Source organism: Conger conger, chromosome 5 (genome assembly GCF_963514075.1).
Source record: "Conger conger chromosome 5, fConCon1.1, whole genome shotgun sequence".
NCBI classification, from domain to species: domain Eukaryota; kingdom Metazoa; phylum Chordata; class Actinopteri; order Anguilliformes; family Congridae; genus Conger; species Conger conger.
Genome location: NC_083764.1, coordinates 57,823,079 through 57,842,030, shown reverse-complemented (window position 1 = coordinate 57,842,030; position 18,952 = coordinate 57,823,079). Strand labels below are relative to the sequence as shown.

The 18,952-nt window shown below is 45.8% G+C and overlaps 1 protein-coding gene across 14 annotated transcripts in view; it reads left to right on the top strand.

Annotated features, from left to right (window-relative positions):
* evi5a (ecotropic viral integration site 5a) overlaps positions 1–18,952 on the top strand; it is a 67,071-nt gene that overhangs the window by 10,465 nt on the left and 37,654 nt on the right. For 11 of the 14 annotated variants that reach the window (XR_009708713.1, XR_009708714.1, XM_061241280.1 and 8 more), the window contains exon 2: positions 8,653–8,906. Coding sequence is in view for 11 of the 14 variants with exons in the window: in XM_061241280.1 (XP_061097264.1) it covers positions 8,734–8,906 (173 nt within the window). In the remaining 3 variants the exon portion in view is untranslated. Of the gene's footprint in view, positions 1–4,394; positions 4,729–5,167; positions 5,295–8,652; positions 8,907–10,271; positions 10,389–18,952 lie in introns of those variants that run through there. The other 3 variants (XM_061241281.1, XM_061241279.1, XM_061241287.1) reach the window with 3 other exon arrangements.

Sequence of the window (18,952 nt, the reverse complement as noted above, 5' to 3'; positions counted from 1 at the left end):
CAGAGTAAAATTATAGCTTTAACTGGTGTTCATGTCTAATAAATTCAGGGCAGGGCTTAGCTCTGGTAGCTCTTTCATGGGGGACCACCTGGGGGAACAGTTTCCATCTTTCCTAGACCAAACAAATTCAGGGTCATGTTGCAGTGATGGGGAGTGCTGTTGGGGACATTGTTGTATTGGCTGTAATACCAAGTACTCTCTGATTACCGTGGCCAGTCTGATCAACCATTGCTTTTCATCACAAATAATGGGGGCTTCCCCTGGTGTTTTGGAAATGTCCCTATAGCTGTTCCTCGAAAATTCTGAATCTACTCACACTCTAGTTTATCTGTCAATTTTAATGTGTTTTTAAGTGATTTTCCCTCTTTATTTGTGGGGAAGCACCTAAGAAACACTAAAATGAACTGGGGAAGCACCTAAGAAACACTAAAATTAACTTTGCATCTAGTGTTCTTTCAGCATATAGGTGCTTTAACAAAACAAATCCTTGGTGCATGTAGGCTACATTAGCGATCTACAATTCAGGGCTTTGAGTAATCGAAGGCAATGACCTGGCATATCACATATACATCAGACCGTTACAGTCTGGGTAATTTTCTGGTGGTTCCTATTTCAGAATTTATGGCTTGGCATGTGTCATCAGGGGCTGGCCATTCTCATTTTGTGTGATCCACCTCATGTTAGAGGGAAAATGTCCTGGAAGTGTTAAAATGTTTTTAAAACATATTTCCACATAAACTGTTGTATTGAGCACACTTTCCCCTCATTTGTGGTACATTTAGTCCTTTGCAGAAAAAACTTTTTTCCTCACTACTTTTATTATTTTATGTAAATTGTTCTAAATTTCCTCTGAGTCTTCTCAACCAAAAAGCCATGTAGTATATGTAAAGCAGTGCATTGGCCTTTGAGCTGTCTCTAAGTGTGGGTGGATTTGAAAACCTTCCACGGTGTGGTATTAGCCAGAACACTGCAGGGTAATTTTATTACAAATATACACACAATAAATTATAATGAAAAGTTTCACCTAATTAGACAGCAGCGAGGCGCACAGCATCTTTCAGAAAAAGGCCTCGACTCCCACCTCCTGCAATTAGGCCAATTCCCCCGATTCCAACATGTCCTGGTATTTGCATCATGCTGCTCCTGCTGCTCATGCCCGAGACTCATTCTCTAGTGCTTCTCTGTGAGAATAAGACTTAAATCAGTGTAGCTACACAAACACTTGTTTAGTTGTAATACTGCCACAGTATTGAGGAGGAATGATAACATCTTTGAGCTCTCTCCTAGTTTAATTGCTTTTAGACTTACCCAGTGCTTACCCGTGCGAGTCCTGGAAAATTATTATTTAGGGCATTGCTGGGCTGAATCCAGTACTTTTGTACAGGCATGGCTGATTTGGGTAGCAGGCACACTTGTAATTGCCGGTGTGGGTTGTTCAGTGGAAATTCGTTGAATTTCTTCCCCTGTTCTCCAGCTTGGCTAACTCAGACCACCAGGCCTATGATGTCATTCTCTGATGAGGATATACCCCAAAATTCATTAACTATGATTCAGCATCCTAAATCAAACAAGGTGTCTTCGTTCCATTCTTCCCTGAAAAGAGCAGACAAACCCCCCCCCCCCCCCCCCCTTTTACTGAAGGAAACGGAATGCACCCCCCACTCCTGTCAGAGAACAGCTGTTTGCATTTGCCTGAGAGCACGGCACCATCTGCAGCTGTTGCCGCGGCGACTCGTGTGAGCTGGGGCCTGGCTCCTGGGCTATTGTGCAGTGAGGGGGGTGGCTGTCTGCCTACATCGTATTGGCCAATAGGAAATTAATACCAAATGGGCGCATTCCACTTTTGTTCAAATATATATTTATGTTTTCTGGCATTATGCCATCTGTTGTTTTAGTAGGCTTCAATTTTTTTTAAAATCATACCAGCCTGTTGAAGGCAGCATCTAATCTGTGCTGATCATGGCCATGTTGAGGGCACAGGAAAGAGCTCAATATCTCTCCTCTCCTCTTCCTTCTGCTCTCTCTCTATTCCTCTCCTCTCGCTTCCTTTCTATTCCTCTTTTCCCAACAGAGAACTGGATGTGAGATCGGCCAGATTTTCTCATGGAGGTTTAGTGTAAGATTCAGTTATAATCTCACGTAGCAGATCCCACAGTCCCAGTGGAATGGCTCCCTTAATTACTTCATGAGATCATTCATTTGGCCTAATTACTCCAGAGGGCCGTTCGTTGGGTGAGCGCTGGGTAACCGATCGTGATGTGGAAGGGGCGGACCAGGTTCTCTGTGGGGCGAGGTCGTGTCCCAAAGGCTCCAGCCCTGAGTTCACAGCACGCCCTGCTCAAGCTCCACACTGTGCTAATCAGCCCACACACTGTGCTAATCAGCTGCTTCAGTTCAGTGGTAAGACTTGCAGATGTTTGTCCTGTGTTGACACTGATGTATTCTTCATTTGCGTAACTATCTCATGTACCGGTGTTACGCTTCAGTGCTGCCTCTCACGTTTCATAGCGCATTTTCTAGCCGGTTTAGCATTAGTCAGACGGTAATGGGGCTGAGGTATTTAAAACATGTCTTGTATCGCAGCGCAGAATGTTTACTTATTCATCCTCTTCTTTCTGGTATGGCGACTGGTTTTGCTCTGAGTACATATATAAAACCTGCAGCTGTGTCATACTGAAAGACTAAAAATAGGTGAACAATGAAGGAAAGACAGCTTCCCATTCTGGGGTTGCTGGATGTGACCATCACATATTGACAGGACAGGTCATAACAACCAGAAGAAGCTGGCAAAGCGAACAACAGGATATGGACATTCAGAGGTTATAATTTTCAGGATGTTTTCTACATGTGAATGAATAAAGCTATTTATTCACAATTAATGTCTTCAGCAGCTGTATGGTACAATGTACAGTAGAAGGAAAACTGCCATGTTTGAGTATCGCCATGACTTGACCCAGTAGTTTATGCGGTTGCATTTTAACTGTTGTCCTAGTCAAAGGCCACTTGGATTCCATAGAGGTCAGCAAAGAAAGGGTGGCCTAGTTTGCAACGAGATGCATCTAAAAGGAGCACAACCTGGTAAACACATCTTCTTTCTGGAACGTAGGTGGCTATTGTGAGTGTGTCACACAATACAGGAACTCCATTGTGGCCTTGACATAAGTATGTATTGCATACAAAACCTTAAAGATCAGTTGCACGCCATGCTTGTATGCGATGGCCATGTTTGTGTTCTGTTGCCATTTGAGTCACAGGCAAGGAAACGGGTGTTTCTTTCGGGAACCTTCGCTGACTTCACTGTGTTGGCCGCAATCACTGAACAGCTGGAGGATTCCTGAGGTGTTTAATTGCGTGCCTAAGACCAAAGTAATCACAAACCCCTTCACTCTGCAGGGTTTACTCTTTGGCTTTCCATGGATCTCTTAGCGGTGGGCTCTCCGTTTTATTCATTTTATGCATTTATTTCTGCTATCTGGCGCCTTGAGATCTCCTGGGTGATGGATAAAGCACTCAATCGATGTGAACGAGGCGGTTGAGCTTTTGGAGGGAGTTTTCCTGGCCTGTGCTGAGTGCATTGGCCCCTGGGTTAGGCTGCCTGTAATGTGATTAATGGCCCCAGGTGTATCGGGCTGGGCCCCTGGCTCTCTCCTCTGTGGTACGCGCTCTCAGCAATGCAGCACGGCTCAGTGTGAGTGGAGGGTCAGTCCCAAAAGAGCTGCTGGAATTTGGTTTGTGTGTGTGTGTTTGTGCATGTGTGTGTGCATGTGTGTGTGCTTGTGTTTGTGTGTATTGTTGGTGCTTGTGTCTGTTTGTGTATTTGTGTGAATGTTTCAAACAACCTCAAATAAACCTCAAAGTGCCTATTTGTACATGTGTCTATGTGTGTTGTTGGTATGGGTCTGTATGCGCATTGCTCTGTGTGTATTTTCTTTGTGTTGTTGATTTTGAGCTCTGCAGTGCTTACTCTGTTCAGGTAGCCTGCTGGGTGGAGGGTCTACTGGGCCCAAGGTCATGGGGAAACCTTAAAGAGAGCATAACTCAAAAAAGTATATTACATTTGATGCAGTGTCATAGAACATAAAAAAACAAGGAGAGCTTTCTTTGGGCTCACGGGCCTCTTGATGCATTAAAGGTTTTAAGCAACTTAACGTAAGTTTTGATAAACTACAAAAAACATGTTTCATTGTATGTGTGGCAGGTGGGGTATCCCCCCAAAACAGTTATGATAAATTGTTATCACTGGAAATTCGACTTACTCAGACACTGTTTGTGGCAAACCGACTACTGTAAAGATTAGAAACTGACCTATAAAACGAGAGAGCGCAAACTTCCCCTTGAACTTGACGATTTCAAACTTCCTGCTCCGTGAGCGCTGGTTTTTCGGGGCAGGAACTCGTTTACCGACTAGTGCGTGTGACGCTCTGAGCAGGTGCTGAGACGTGAAGGTGAATTCCATTTTCGCTGGAAGAGGGCAGGACACGGAAACGTATTAATCCTGTCTCAGACGGGCAGAGTTGTACAGTCTGCTGTTGAAGGAGCACTTTGACCCTGCGCGACCGGCTGACAGCCGTGTGACTAAGCGAACTGGCTTCTGCTCTTGAAGACAGAAGTGAGTTTCAAGACCGGGAGCAGTTTTAAAAAGAACGGAAAGAAAAGAGAAAAGAAACGTCTCTGTGGCTTAAAAGCATCGTTAGTTGCAGCTGTCGGTGAGATGAGCGACACGCATTGGTAAGAGACGCTTCGTTGTGCTGTTCTGAGGTAATATTCGCGTTGATGCTGTGTTCTCCCTCAGAATGGGCTCAGTTTGAGAGGCAGTGATTCGCCTAAACGTAATTACGCTCTTGTGTGTTCATGTTCATGTATAACACTCCATAACACCATCCGCACCACTGGTGACTCAAAAATGAAATAGCCGACATTTATATATTGTGCATAACAAATAATACATTTATCATCGTACAATAGTCAATGTTACATATTGGCGAATTGTTTTGTACTGCATGCATGTTTTAAAATGTTAATAATAGTGACTTGATGTCTTTGACAGTCTCTACTTTTGTTAATGACCTGAGGGAGAAAAAAAGCTTATGTTCTCAGAACGGCCATACTGTATGCAGCCTACTTTGTGTTGTCCCCCAGTAAATTAATCTCCCCCATCCACATGCAGGGCTCAATTCCTCTCTGTTTCGGTAAAGCTGCTGAGTGTGACACGGAATGCTTATTCAGCTGTGTGTGAAGAGGTTTCCCCCTGAGGTTGTATTTTGAGCCTCTCCGTTTCCTGTCATCTGTGTCCGGTACGTTTGCGCGAAGAGCGTTGAGGTTATAGTTGCGTTAAAGCCGCCTTTCTTTTTATCACGATTATTATTGGAGTCAGCGTTTTCATGGCGTCATTTTTTTTGTTGCTTTTTTGCTTTATGTTTGGTCTAACAGGAGAGTGTTCTGTCCGGAGCGACGAGGGACTAGGCTAACGGTTAGGCTATATTTAATTCCTTACGCAATACTCAGTGGGTACAGAAATGAGTGAAAAATGGTGCAGGAGACCTTGCCTAAGTGACATTCACAGTGTAAAAGAACAAAGCGACTTGCTTCTTGGGCGAACAAAGGTGTTCATTTGTAATTTCAGATTGTGTTATCTTCTTTCTGTGGAACTTGTGACATCTATCACCGACACCTACATGTAGGATGTGACTTTTGTTCTAATAGCCGTACGCTGTTTAACTTAACTGAAGTGACAGTACTATTGGCTTGTGAAAAGATTTGCGACATTCTCCAGATTAACTATATTAATACTGTTCAGCTTTATTGCATGTCTTCTTCCTGATATAAACATTTTCTTGTACACAGTTCATTTTAGTGCCACTTGTGACTGGAACAAAGTGAAAGTGTAAGCATTTCTTCGGTACCCATTGGTTGGTTGTTTTTTAACCTGGGTTTCACTGAAACCTGAAAGGAGAATGTGTTCTGTGAACTGTGTTACTGTGACTAGGCAGATTTCTTCTTTATTGGGGGGGGGGAGCCACAGATCGCAACCTTGCTTGTCTCTGAAGAGCTTGCCGTGAAACAAATAGCTCTGGTATATTGTGCGTGCATTTTATGTGTGTGTGTGTGTGTGTACAAAATCTTAAGACTGTGGTTTACACCTTAAGTGGATGCTATTCTACAAATTTTCTTAAAAACTGGACTTTGTATTTAGCTTATCATTTGAATATCTGTTTCTTCTTTCCTTTGCACCAATATGTCAATAAGAAATCCCCGTCCACCCCTTTGGGTCAATACAAATGCCCCCTGGTACTGCGTGAGTTTGGCCATCATGCAGGGGGGTTTCCTTCTGCCCCTGTCCTGGAGAGCGTGTTTGGATACCAAGCTTTGTGGATACAGCCTACCCCTGTCCCCACCATATCACCCCTCTACCCCACTAGATCACCCCTGTCTCCTCCACATCACACCTGTACCACACTACATCACCCCTGCACCCCACCACATCACCCCTGCACCCCACCACATCACACCTGGACCCCACCACATCACCCCTGGACCCCACCACATCACCCCTGGACCCCACCACATCACCCCTGGACCCCACCACATCACCCCTGTACCCACCGCATCCCCCTGTATCCACCGCATGGCCCCAGTAGCAATGTACCATGCTTCACTTAGCTAGCAGCACCTTGTGCTTTGGTTGGTTGGCGGTGTACCGTGTTTAGTTTAGTTACCAGTCGACACCGTGCTTCTGTTGGTTAGCGGTTCACCATGCTTCGGTTGGTTAGCGGTGTACCGTGTTTCGTTTAGTTACCGGTCGGTACCGTTGGTGCGGTGGCAGATTTGCATTGCGTGTCCCAGCCGTGACTGCAAAGCCGCAGGGGTCAGACTGCTCTCGCTTGTTTTCGCTCGCCGTCATTATGACACATCATCTCTTGTTTGCTGAAAATTTGGCAGGCGGGGTATTTAAGTTCTGAAATTGAGGGGTTGGTGTTTCAGACCTATTGTTATGGGATTTGAGGGCCGTGTGGTATCCACATTCATTTCGAGAGTAAATATGTGCCTGTGCTATCTTGTTTTATATCCGTTGTTCTGTTCTGTTCCTTTTGCTTTTTTTATTTTTTGCGCATATTCACTTCACATTTGCTTCGTGTGTGAGACCTAAATAATTAATTATTATCATGATTTAATTATTATTATTATTATTAGTAGTAGCATCTGTATTGTTATGATAATGACCTGTTAACGTGCTATTTTTCACTGTTCACTTGATCATTGGACAGTTATTACATTAATGGCACTTGGCAGATGCTGTTATCCAGAGCGACGTACAGTTGATTAGACTAAGAAGGAGACAATCCTCTCCCGGAGCAATGCAGGGTTAAGGACCTTGCTCCAGGGCCCAACGGCTGTGGGTCCCAGTCCTCTACATTAACCACTATGCTACAGGCCAGTTATACTAGTCATAAACCATCAGTCTGTCTTGGCTTCATGTGGCCAGCGTCCAGATCGGTGACCTGTTTATGTTTTTAAAAAAAATGACTGTCTCTCTCGACTGCACTCGAGTTTGAGGACACAGACCTCAAAGGACACGGAGGAAATTGGCAGGATTGTTTTTCCATCTGCCGTTAAATTAAATAATCAGGTTCAAAGCAGCTTTCTCTGTGTAAAGGGCGACTGGCTTGTCATGGATGTGTAGGCGTTATAATGCCAGCTATCCCAGTGGTATTGAAAATAGCCTGTAAATGAAATTTCCGCAAAACTTTGAATGTCCCTGACTTAATGACCCCTCTAATGCCTTGGTATGTCTACGCTACTGTGATGTGGTTGTTGTTTGAATGTTTCTTGGCTAATGCTATACTATAACACTGTTTGCAGCTTGTGCAGAGTGCTGACGCTCATGTCTAATACTATAACATGCATGCTTGCCTAGTGCTACGCCCTATCTGATTGTTGTGTGACGCTGTCGTAGAAAATGCTACGCTAATTATTGTTTGTCCTGGTTGTCATCATACTTGATTGATGGCTTGCTGTGTTCTGCATGGTCTTACGCTGTATTTAATTTGTTTTGTGATGAGTCTTGGGGAGCTGAAGGAAGGCAAAAGATCAGGCTTGATACGGTACTAGATACCATGTAGGTTTTCGGTAAACCAAGCACTAGGTACACTTGGTAGGAAAATGACAAACATTGTTTGGCTGAGTGGCCTGTTCATCATTAGGTTGCATTATACAGTGAGGTCATAAGTATTTGGACGGTGACACAAATGTAGAGAGCTATAATTCCTCGACGATTCACTTCACATGGATGTAAATACCCTCAAATTTAAATGCAGACTGTCAGCTTTAATGTAAGGGTAAGTGCATGCAGTGCATTGTGTAGGAATTACAGCCCTTGTCATTGTCTAACTGTCTAAATACTTTCTAGACTGTCTTCCCTTTGATCCGCCCACACTGAGTGTTTCAAAGTGTCCCTGAGCAAGCCTCTTAACCTCCAATTGCTCCTGCCAAGCTGACTGGTACCTTGCATGGCAGCCTGTCACCGTTGGTGTGTGTGAGACTGGGTGAATGAGAGGCGTACATTGTAACGTGCTTTGGATAGAAGCTCGATATAAACGCAGTCCATGTATGTAAAAAAAGTTGACTCTATCCCCGCGTCTTCCCCTTTGGCAGGTGGCGACAGACAAGGTTGCAGGCAAGCTGAGTTCGACCCTCTCATGGGTGAGGAACTCGGTGTCTCACACCGTCAGTCAGATGGCTAGCCAGGTGGCCCCGCCCTCCACTCTCCACACCCCCTCCACCTCCACCTCCACCAGCCTCTCCACCCCCGGCCTGTCGCCCTCCTCCCCGGCCCCGTCCCCGTCCTCGCCCTCCCAGCTCAGCCCCGATGAGTTGGAGCTGCTCGCCCGACTGGAGGAGCAGAACAGGTGAGAGGTGCTCGCGGTCGCCGATGCCGATGATGTCGCCGGTGACCAACCCTGCTCCTGGAGATCTACCATCCGGGAGGTTTTGACTTCAACCCTAATTTGGCACACCTGGTTCTTCTTTACATTAATGGCATTTGGCAGACGCTCTTATCCGGAGCGATGTACAGCTGATTAGACTAGGCAGGAGACAATCCTCCCCTGGAGCAATGCAGGGTTAAGGGCCTTACTCAAGAGACCCACGGCTGTGCAGATCTTATTGTGGCTACACTGGGGATCGAACCACCGACCTTGCGGGTCCCAGTCATTTACCTTAACCACTACGCTACAGGCCGCCCTCTAATCCTCAGCTCAACAAGATCCCTAGATGAGGTCTGCTTTGTTAGGGTTGGAGTGAAAACTACATGATGATGGATCTCCAGGAACAGGGCTGATTGTCACTCGAGCCAGTCATGCTGCCTGGGTTTCCAACACTTTCATTGGCTGAAAGCCGGATTGGTAGAACTGCCAGAATTAATGTATTCTTCTCCTCATAAGCTGGCTGAATTTGTGGAAGCAACAGATTGAAGTAAAAAATCCTGTCAGGATTGGTCCAATGGAGTTTGTTGGGGCAGAATCAATTAATATGCCACACTGCTGTCACTGAGATTTCAAATAATACACAATTGTCAGAACATGTCTTTTTCAGTGCGGAATGGTCTTGTTATTTAGCTGATCAGGGATATGCCTTGTATTTAATTAGTTTTTTGTCAAATGTCAGTTAATGTCTGTACTATACACCAGAGATTTAACATTCAAGGTATTAACAAAATCAGCACAGCCATATGCTGTTTGTTTGTAATGTGGTTTACATAACATCATATTAAATTTGAATATTGAATGTAGAGTTTTCAAAGTGTGTTGATGTTATTAGTTATTACTGCACATTCCTGTAATTAGGGCTGTCCAGAGGGGCAGGGTACTGATGGGGGACTAAAGCTGTACCCAAAAGATGGATGGGGCTACCAAATGCAGCCAATCAGTGTCTTATTGGACATTTAGAAGGATGGATGTGATTGGATGAAATGGGTAATTAATAACGTATGACCGCTCTGGCCAGTTTGCAGTTCATGAATGCTCACTCCATCATTAGTGCAGAGTAATTCTGGTCCTTCACTGACCTTGGGGGGGGGGGGGGGGTTGTGGTCCCCCGCGCTAATGGAAGCATGCGGGCAGGGGTGACCACCCGAGAGGGGGGTTGGAGAGGGGTCACCCGGTCCCAGCTGGACCCTGCAGCCGTATCGGCAGGTCAGCGGGCGGCAGATGGGCCCTCGTCCTTTTCGAACCACTTACGTGAACACGAGAGGTCAGAGGCGGGGGTGTGTGTGTGTGGGTGTGAGGGGGTTGTGTGTGTAGGTGTCGGAGCTGCACAGCATGATGGGAGGCGTGAGACGAAGCTCGCTCGGAGGTGCGAGGGCTCGGCGTCACGCAAGCTCCGTCTCTGAGGTGAGAGGTCTTGCGGTGCTCTCTAATTGGACGATTCTTGGCGAGAGGTCGCACAGTGCTCTCTAATTGGCCAGTTCCTCCCCCAGGCCCTGGCTTTAATGAGGGAACAGGACAGGATGGGGCCCCGGGGGCTCGGTGTCTGGTAAGCTGTGATGTGAGCTGTGAGACCGCAGTTTGGCATTCCTCCGCTGTCGCTCCGTAGGAGCCATGGCTGACGGGCCTGGGGTCCCGCGCTGGAGCACTCGTTTACCGGGCACTTTCTCACATTCATCCCTTTTTCCCCCCCCTCCACTGTGTTATGGCTCCAGCAGAGCCACCTTAACATAAAGAAGCCAACATCAAGGTTGAACCAGGAAAGCGTTTTATTTACAGAAGCTATGGAGCATACAAACAGCCAGCAGCCCAACAGACACCCCAGAACTTCTCCAGTCCCCCTGCTCGTACAGGCAGTTTCTCCTGAGGGCCTCTGACACGTGTGGGGGATTCTGAAAGAAATCTGACACTTGTGCTGACCAGCGCCCCCCCCCCCCCCCCCCACTGAGTGGAGAGGGGTGTAACAACTGCCCCATGTTTTAAATAAAGTGCTGACACGCAGACCTCCGAACGATGGTAGCCAGTTTAGCCTGAGGACAAGCTCACCAGCTTCTCTCTTGGACGTTGTGTCGGAGAACTCGCCCCAGCATCTCTCTCCCTCTCTCTCTCTCTCTCACTCTCCACCCCTCTCTGTCATCAGCATTACTTCTTTTACTGCCTAACTTACAGAGGCCTGGCTTCTGTTGCCTGCACTTAATGAGCCAGTAGAAAAGGTCTGATCGATTGTCCTGTGCAGCTAGGCCTATCCTGGGGCTTCTTCCTGTCATTAATCCTCTGATGCCAGGACAATGGTGCTATATTGAGGCTATCTTGCCTGGTGATGAATAGCGGAGGTTTCATTTATTTAATCAGGTATTTGATCAGATTTAGATCATTATCTGATCAAGTCCATTGAGTCTCACCTCTTAAACGTGACCAAGAAGCTTCAGTCGCAGCCAGATAGACAAAGATATACATTACATTACTTTACACTTGACACTTTTTTATCCAAAGGTACATACACAAAGTGCAGTGACCTACGGCGATGTTGTATGTAAGAGAAGTATAATTCACAGTACGAAATTGCATTCGGTACAACGCAGCAGACCCGAGAGCATGCAGAATGTGGATTAATGATGTCAGCCTGTAATTTCGGCAGAGAGACATTTACCTCATGTGAACTGGCAGGAGCTTGTCATTGGCCGTGCGGGTTTTGGGAAGAGCCGGGTTGTCTCACCACAGAGCCTCTGGCCGTAGGCAGGGTTCGATGGGGGAGCCCCTGTGGCAGCCTGGTGTCAGCCTGGTGTCAGCCTGTCTTTAGGCCTGCATGGACTCGCAGGCCCGGAGGAAGCCTCACTTCATTTTCTCTGCATTGATCGTGTCCTGACCCCAGAGCACTGGACACACAAAAGGGAAACAATAGACGGGGCTCCCTGCCTGTTCATAGGCTGGCCGTCGGCTCCGTGACCTCTGCCCCCAGCTTTTATCCAATCCCGTAGGGGCGCAGCTGTGCCCTTTGACTTGGCACATGTCACTTCCCCTTTAAGGCTTTCAGCTGGCTTCACGTCGACCACTTTCCCCAGAAAGCCACGTTACCTCCTTTAATGTGCCGTTTTCTCTGCGGTGGAGTTAAACCAGTCACGGTTCAAGAGAGCGGTTCCTGAAAAGGGAGAGAGTGGTTATCGTAGCAGGTGCTCACGTGACTGCAATTTCGATTCTGTGTTGACTTTTCATTGCTAAGTAATTGCACTTCTAATCTAAGCCCTAATCAGACGTCGCTGCTAGGCAACCTGGAAATTGGAAGAGAGCGAAGCGGTGACGAATGATTTAATTCTGATCCATTTAGCACATTTAGCAGGGAACTGAGTGCAGGAAAAAAAAACTGAGAATGTACAAAGAATATAATGTTGGCAGTTCGCTCAGGGGGCATTGGAAACATGTTGGTCTTTCTACTCTTACTCTGAATTTGGATACAAATGCTGACATGTACGTTTGCATTCGAAGGCTGTAATTTAAGAAGAGACCCATTTTGCAAAAGCACAATATGATGAAAGACTGGACCTGGTGAATATACTGTATTTTTGGGGTCATTTCTGATATGTACGAAGAGCAACCTTTTACATGGCTAACTGACCTTACCCTGTACTCTGCCGTCTCCTTGTAGGACATTGGGATGACGGATTGTCTTCGTTTGAGACCTGCCTGAGGATGTAAATATTCTGCCAGCAATAGCAGAGTATACTTCAGCCTTGGAGAACAGGAGTGTTGTTTATTGTTATTATCTTTCAGTCGGCAGTGGATTTATATATGATAACTTGACTTCCTATCCTAGTGACTTTATGATCAAAGAAATTGGTGGAAATTGGAGATTAGTTTAACCACTCTTACCCACTCTTCCCAAACCTGCCTTATCTCTAGTTATGTATCTCTATATCTCTAGATCCATTTTGTATTGGAATCGATTGATGATAATTAGTATCCGTTACATATATTGACCGGACTTTCTTGAAAAATCGATGGCTTATAAATCAGTGATGGTTCTGATTGATGGAGCTGTCAGGCTGATATTGCCTATAATTGACTGTCCATTGTAATCTTTACTTTCCATTAGTTGAATTCCATTGGATAGCCTGTCCAATAATATTCTGTATTTAAACATCCTATTGGCTATCTGCTATTGGCAATCATAAGTCATATACATGAATTAATTGGTCAAGAATGATTCCACTTTTTTTTTTTTCAGCAACAAATGTGACGTAACGTAATGTTAACGTGTTAACTACACGGTTAATCCAAATTCCAATAGATTTAGACATTTGCGGTATGTTAATGGTTTTACAAAACACATGAATTTGTATTCGTACTGAGTGTGACGCACATTGCTTTGTGTCCTCAAACAGGGAACAGTTATATATCAACTCGGACTCCCCTGCAGTGAGCTGCATGACTGAACAAATGAGTCTTGCGTTCTTCAGACGGGTCGGTTAGAGCCTTGCTCGCTTGTTCGCTCATTAAAAACCAGGAGAGGTTTATTTCAGTGATGATTATGAAATGCCTTGGCTGGCCTTTGACCTACATATGGAGGTGCTGACAGGCTAAAGCAGTGGCAGCTGTCGCAGTCTGGAGCCACAGAATATGTGCAGTCACTTGAACTGTCTGAAAATGGCCGACTGTCCGTCTGCGGCCTTCCCTGTGAGTTTGAGTCCGACTCAAACAGAGCGTGCTCAGAGCGGCCGGAGCACAGCTGTGCTGTGTGTTATCGTCAGTCCACACCTCCAGATAAGGGCCACCTCTCCGAGGACAGGCAGGGTCACACGTGCACCTGGGTGCGGTGCAGACACTGTGTTCTGTGTGGCTGCTTTAGCGCCTACCTCAGTGTGTCTCCGTCTACATTGTAGCAGTTTCTTCATCTCAGTGAGGAAATGAAAGACGTTTTCACACTTTTCCTCCTTCTGGGGTTCAGTGTCCTGCTTTCTAAAGCCTGGAAGAAAAAGCCTTTTAACAGTGACCAATCACACCACTGCGTTCTGGGTTCACTGGCCTGTTGTCGTGGTGAAAGAGCCAGAATGGAGTGCACAGGTAGAGGAACAGAGATGTCTGTCCGGTGTTGTCTGCTAAACCCTTGTTCAGCAAAAGGAAGTAATGTCTACTCCTCACCCTCATCACTTTCTCTGCAGAATGCATCGGTGTGCACCAAAATGCTGCTCAGGCAGTCTGACTGCAGCATTAATTCACAGTGCCTTTCCTCCACACAAGATGGCTGCCTAATCATGTTTTCTGTTGTTCTCATCTTTCTTTGACTGGTGGAAAGTTCTATAACGAAACTTTGCAGTTCAAAATCGGCTTTTTACATATTCATGAAATAGAGTGCTGCTCACTCCAGAAATATGTGTACGGATATTTCTGGAGCACTTACAGAGGAGCGGTGGCCAGATGCTGCATTAAATCAGTGGAATGCTGATTATTCCAGCAGGTGTAGGAGGAACTTGGCACACTCACAGGCTCTGCCACTGTGTGACCCCTGTCTTTGATTAGCACTCCATTAAGTGATTAGCATCCATTTGTTCAGGCCTGATTAGGCAGCTCAGATGTATGGTAATGCAGTGCTGTGGGGTTTTAATGTATGCTGGGTGAAATAAAAAGAGGCTTCCTTGCTTTTTCACAATCTACAAAGGAAGATTTTACGCCTGCATTCTAAGCACGGTATTTAATGTTGATCTTACAATTAATTTGAAGTGCCAAATTCAGAACACAAATTGTACCATATTAGCATTAGAAACTAGTGATTTGAATGGCTTGTGGCAGGCATTGTTTATCCACAGTAAGGTAAATACTGAATAGTTTTGTTTTTTTCTTCTGTTTGTTTCAAGACATCTCATGTCTCAACTAGTTTCCATCAAGTACCTAACAATTTAAAAACTTCTACTTTGCGTAGATTATTTTTTTTTGCTGCTCTTCAGCTATAACATCTAAAGTGTAAGTGAAGCTATCACAACACTACAGCCTTTTTGTTCAGCTGGGTTGCTTGGATGTGAACCAGACTTTACATACCCTTAAGAACTCCACCCAGGACCAGATGATTCCTGGACTTTGGCTCCAGTTGTGTTTGTGAAAAGAGCAGCACCAGACTGATCTCCTTGGAGATCCCCGTTCATGGCAAGCAGGTGTCATGACCAGACTTGCAGTAAACTGCATATCATGATTTACTGTATTTACTGAGTTCACATTGAGGATGACCAGTGAGCAGTGAGACTTCGGTCTGCTCTGGCTCCATTTTGTAGGCGTGGTGAGAAGAAAACTGCGCTTCCTCGGGTTTGGGTTTCAAACGCTTTTTTCACAAGCCTATGGAAAGTCAACGGGCGACGTCTCAGTCACTTTGTCCATATTTAGTCTAGTCTTTGGCAGTGAGTCTGTTTTGGCTTGGAGATCAGGCTGACCGATATGAAAGGGATTGAGGCTGTTGCTATGTGACCGTATTTTGCTGTAGTAACATGGGTACTCTGCAAGCATGTCCATATCACTCCTGTTGCACCGGTGGCAGTCAAATTGGTAGAAACCTTTACAGCATGTTTACATTGTTAACATTGTTGGCGCAGTCAAATTCGTAACATGGACGTGTTTAAACACGTTCACGCTGCTAACATTTACACTCTGGCTATCCAGGGCTGCTTTCCATATTTGGAAGCCTGGCATATTTCTAATTCGCTGAAATTGCTCCAGTTATGGAACTAAAACGTATTTTACATTACATTACATTATTGGCATTTGGCAGACGCTCTTATCCAGAGCGACGTACAACAAAGTGCATACCCATAACCAGGGATATAGGTTCATATTTTGAATGTTATTGGTAACACTGCCACACGGCTAGCATGCTCACATTATTGATGTTATTGCTCTGCTAACGGGCATAAATGAGCAATGTCTGTGTGCTAACATGTTCACATCACTAACATCTTAATTTCGCTATTGCTCAAATTCCCCAAACTGTCAAGGTAGCTAACATGGTAAAATTGCTAATGCTCTCGTACAGTGCTCCGTTGCACCTCTGATAAGCATTGCTAACACATTGGTAAAACACTTTCACAGTGAACCGGCACACATGGATACGGCAGCCGAGGCCCTCAGTCAGTGTACGCGACTGACGCTGAGACGCTGGCAGCACAGTGAACTGTGTAGAAAAGTACCTGCTTCTGCTAACATTTACACTGCTGCTCTCTAGGGTCGACGTCTGTGTGATTTTCCAGTTGGTTTGCCCCCTTTCCAGCACGAGTGCAGAGACACTCGCATTAACGTCCAACATCTCTATGCTGAAACCATGGTAACGGCGACTGTATGGGTGCAGCGTTTGAAACGACAATAACGCATCTGAAATGCCATCGGTGGCTATCGGTGCATTAAAATTTATGCAAAGACATGGCTGCCGACCAAAGCAAAGTTGTTCTCTTTGTCTTGTCGTGTTCAGCTCTAGGACAGTGGTTCTGCATTCTCAGTGGAAGGACACCTTGTTGTCTGGTGTAGGTGACATTTTGAGACGAGGGCACTGGGATATCGGCTCAGTGCTAACGCACAATCACACTGCTTCACTCTCCTAGTTCGAATGCAAATAGTACCCGTATAGCTCTAGGGCAGTGGTCCTGCATTGTCAGTGAAAGGACACTTTGTTGTACATTTGATTTGTTTACCCTCATCCACTGTAGCGCTTTTCTCACCAGTGTGTTTGCTCCTGTCATTGTGTGTGCATGCGTTTGTGTTTTGTCTGCTGTGTGTGTGTTTGTCTGGTGTGAGTGTGTGCACATGTATCTGTGTGTGTGTATGTGTTAGCCATCTTAGCAGTTCACACAGTGACACTATGAGGTGTGTACTCCTCCCCTTAATGTTGTGATTGGTTCTCATGGTCTTTATGCGCAGGCTGAAACCACACTGTCCTAGCCCCATGCTGATCTACAGCAACAAGCAGAATACTGGGGAGGTAAACCCAGTAAAATGTACCCAATGCCAAATACATTGAGCTTAAAGTGCTGCACTGCTACTGGCCCTTTTCTTACTAATCTCAGTGTGGTTCATATCAATACCGTTAGATTTTTCCATGTTGTATCGGAAACGGATCATTGCCCTTTGAACCAATACATAGATAAACCGTTACACTTGGCCTAGTTCTGCAGTTCATAGGGTCGGAGTTGCGTCCCACTGTTGTCTGCGTTTTTGTTTCTTCCTTTGTGAGTAAGATGGAACATACAGGGAGCGCGTGCCTGGCTGATTTTATCATCTGTACGCTGAAATGTGCTGCATGCTGCTTTTCAGTGATGTACTGTATGGAGGGAGGCTGCCAAATGTGTATAAAGGGTGGACAAATCACCCCACGACTGTGAAGCAGACAACAGCCTTCTTATCGAGACTGGGGACCTGTGTCACTTTGTGCCCTTGCTAAAATATTGTGTACACGTAAACGACACCACTGGCAGCTGTTCAGGATCTGTGTGTGTTAGACCCCAAGTGCAAGAAATGCAGTCACCTGAATTGCACTGGCATTACTGGTAACTCTCCAACTTGCACACAAGCTAACTCTCTCTCCCTCTCCCTCCCTCTACCTCCCTCTACCTCCCTCTACCTCTCGCTCTCCCTCTCTTTCGCTCTCTCTCTCTCCCTCTCTCTCTAATATGGAATGCTTGGCTCAGCATACAGGAAGAAGGCAAAATAAAGAAGTGTTTGAAGAGCAAACTGCCTTGTTACTCTGTTGTTGTCAAATAACAGACATGAATTACATTTTGTGCATTTTGTGTGCACATCTTTGCAGAAAATGAAGGTATAATTGTGACTGAGTGATTGAGTGCCATGAGTGGGAAAGTCCCAGGAAATGGAGTTTATGCAGTATTACTGTAGTTTTCCAGGACGTCTTTGCGTTGTTATTACCTCAGGCTACAGAAATCTGGCAGGATTTTAATCGTGATAATATTTCAGGTGGTTACACACATCCACACCTCCCCTCAATTTCTGAATACAGATTACGCCCTGCTACAATGTTATTCCCTGTTATGCCCTGGTACACTGTCTGTTCTACCCTGATATACCCTGGTCCACTGTCTGTGCTGCCCAGTTAGACCTCAAGCCATTGTTGCCAGTAGGTTAAAAGGGTTAATTTGACTCGATGCCCTGGCAGTCTCTGCGCATTGTGCTGAAAGAGGTTCGGGTTTCTCTCGGTCACAGGGAGCGTGTGCAAACATGGCTGCTTCTGTGTGTAAACAGCCCCCTCTGTGCCGAAAGGGCACTATCAGTTTTGGTTCAGGATGTGTTTGTGACATGAGCTGTTTGCTCAAGATGAGGATTTCTGCAACCAGAGCACTTCCTGCAGGTACAGCGGGAGGGAGAGGAAGCATCGGAGGGTCCTAGTGCCAGCTAAAGGAAGTCTCCAAAGCTGCTTTGTTGAAGGCTTTTGGCTGGACTTGGCTTTCAGCAAAGGGCTGAAATGTGATGTCTCTTGTTAATTCTAACGCTGCAACGCTTTTCATGTTGTGCTTGGTCCATTCTGCAGAGCTTTGAAATGACTGCTGATTTTCAGAGGTGGGAAATCCAGGTTCGGAAAGTAAAAATCCTCCCCAGCGTTTTGTTCCATTCACCTCGATTGGCTAATAGGCTAAATTGTTCTGCCAGGAGGTAGAACTGATGAGTGAAATCAGTGGGCATTCATGGGTTGGAGGGCTTTTACTTTCTGTCCCCCAGGACTTCCCACCTCTGCTGGGTTTGAGTAGCCATGGCCTGGGGCGCTGCTTGTCTGAGACGGGTCAGTGGCGAGGGCCTGCCAGTGTTTGTGTCGTCCTGAAAGTCACGTTTGCCCTGAAAAGCAAGCTCATCTCGGAAACCCGGAGGGGTCCAAACACAGACTGTTTGCTGCAGAGTGGCCGTTTGCTTTGGCGGTTTGTTGTGTGCAAAAGTGTTAAGAGCAAATGTGTGTGTGTGTGTGACATTGCGGGGATGTGACAGGTTCATGTGTT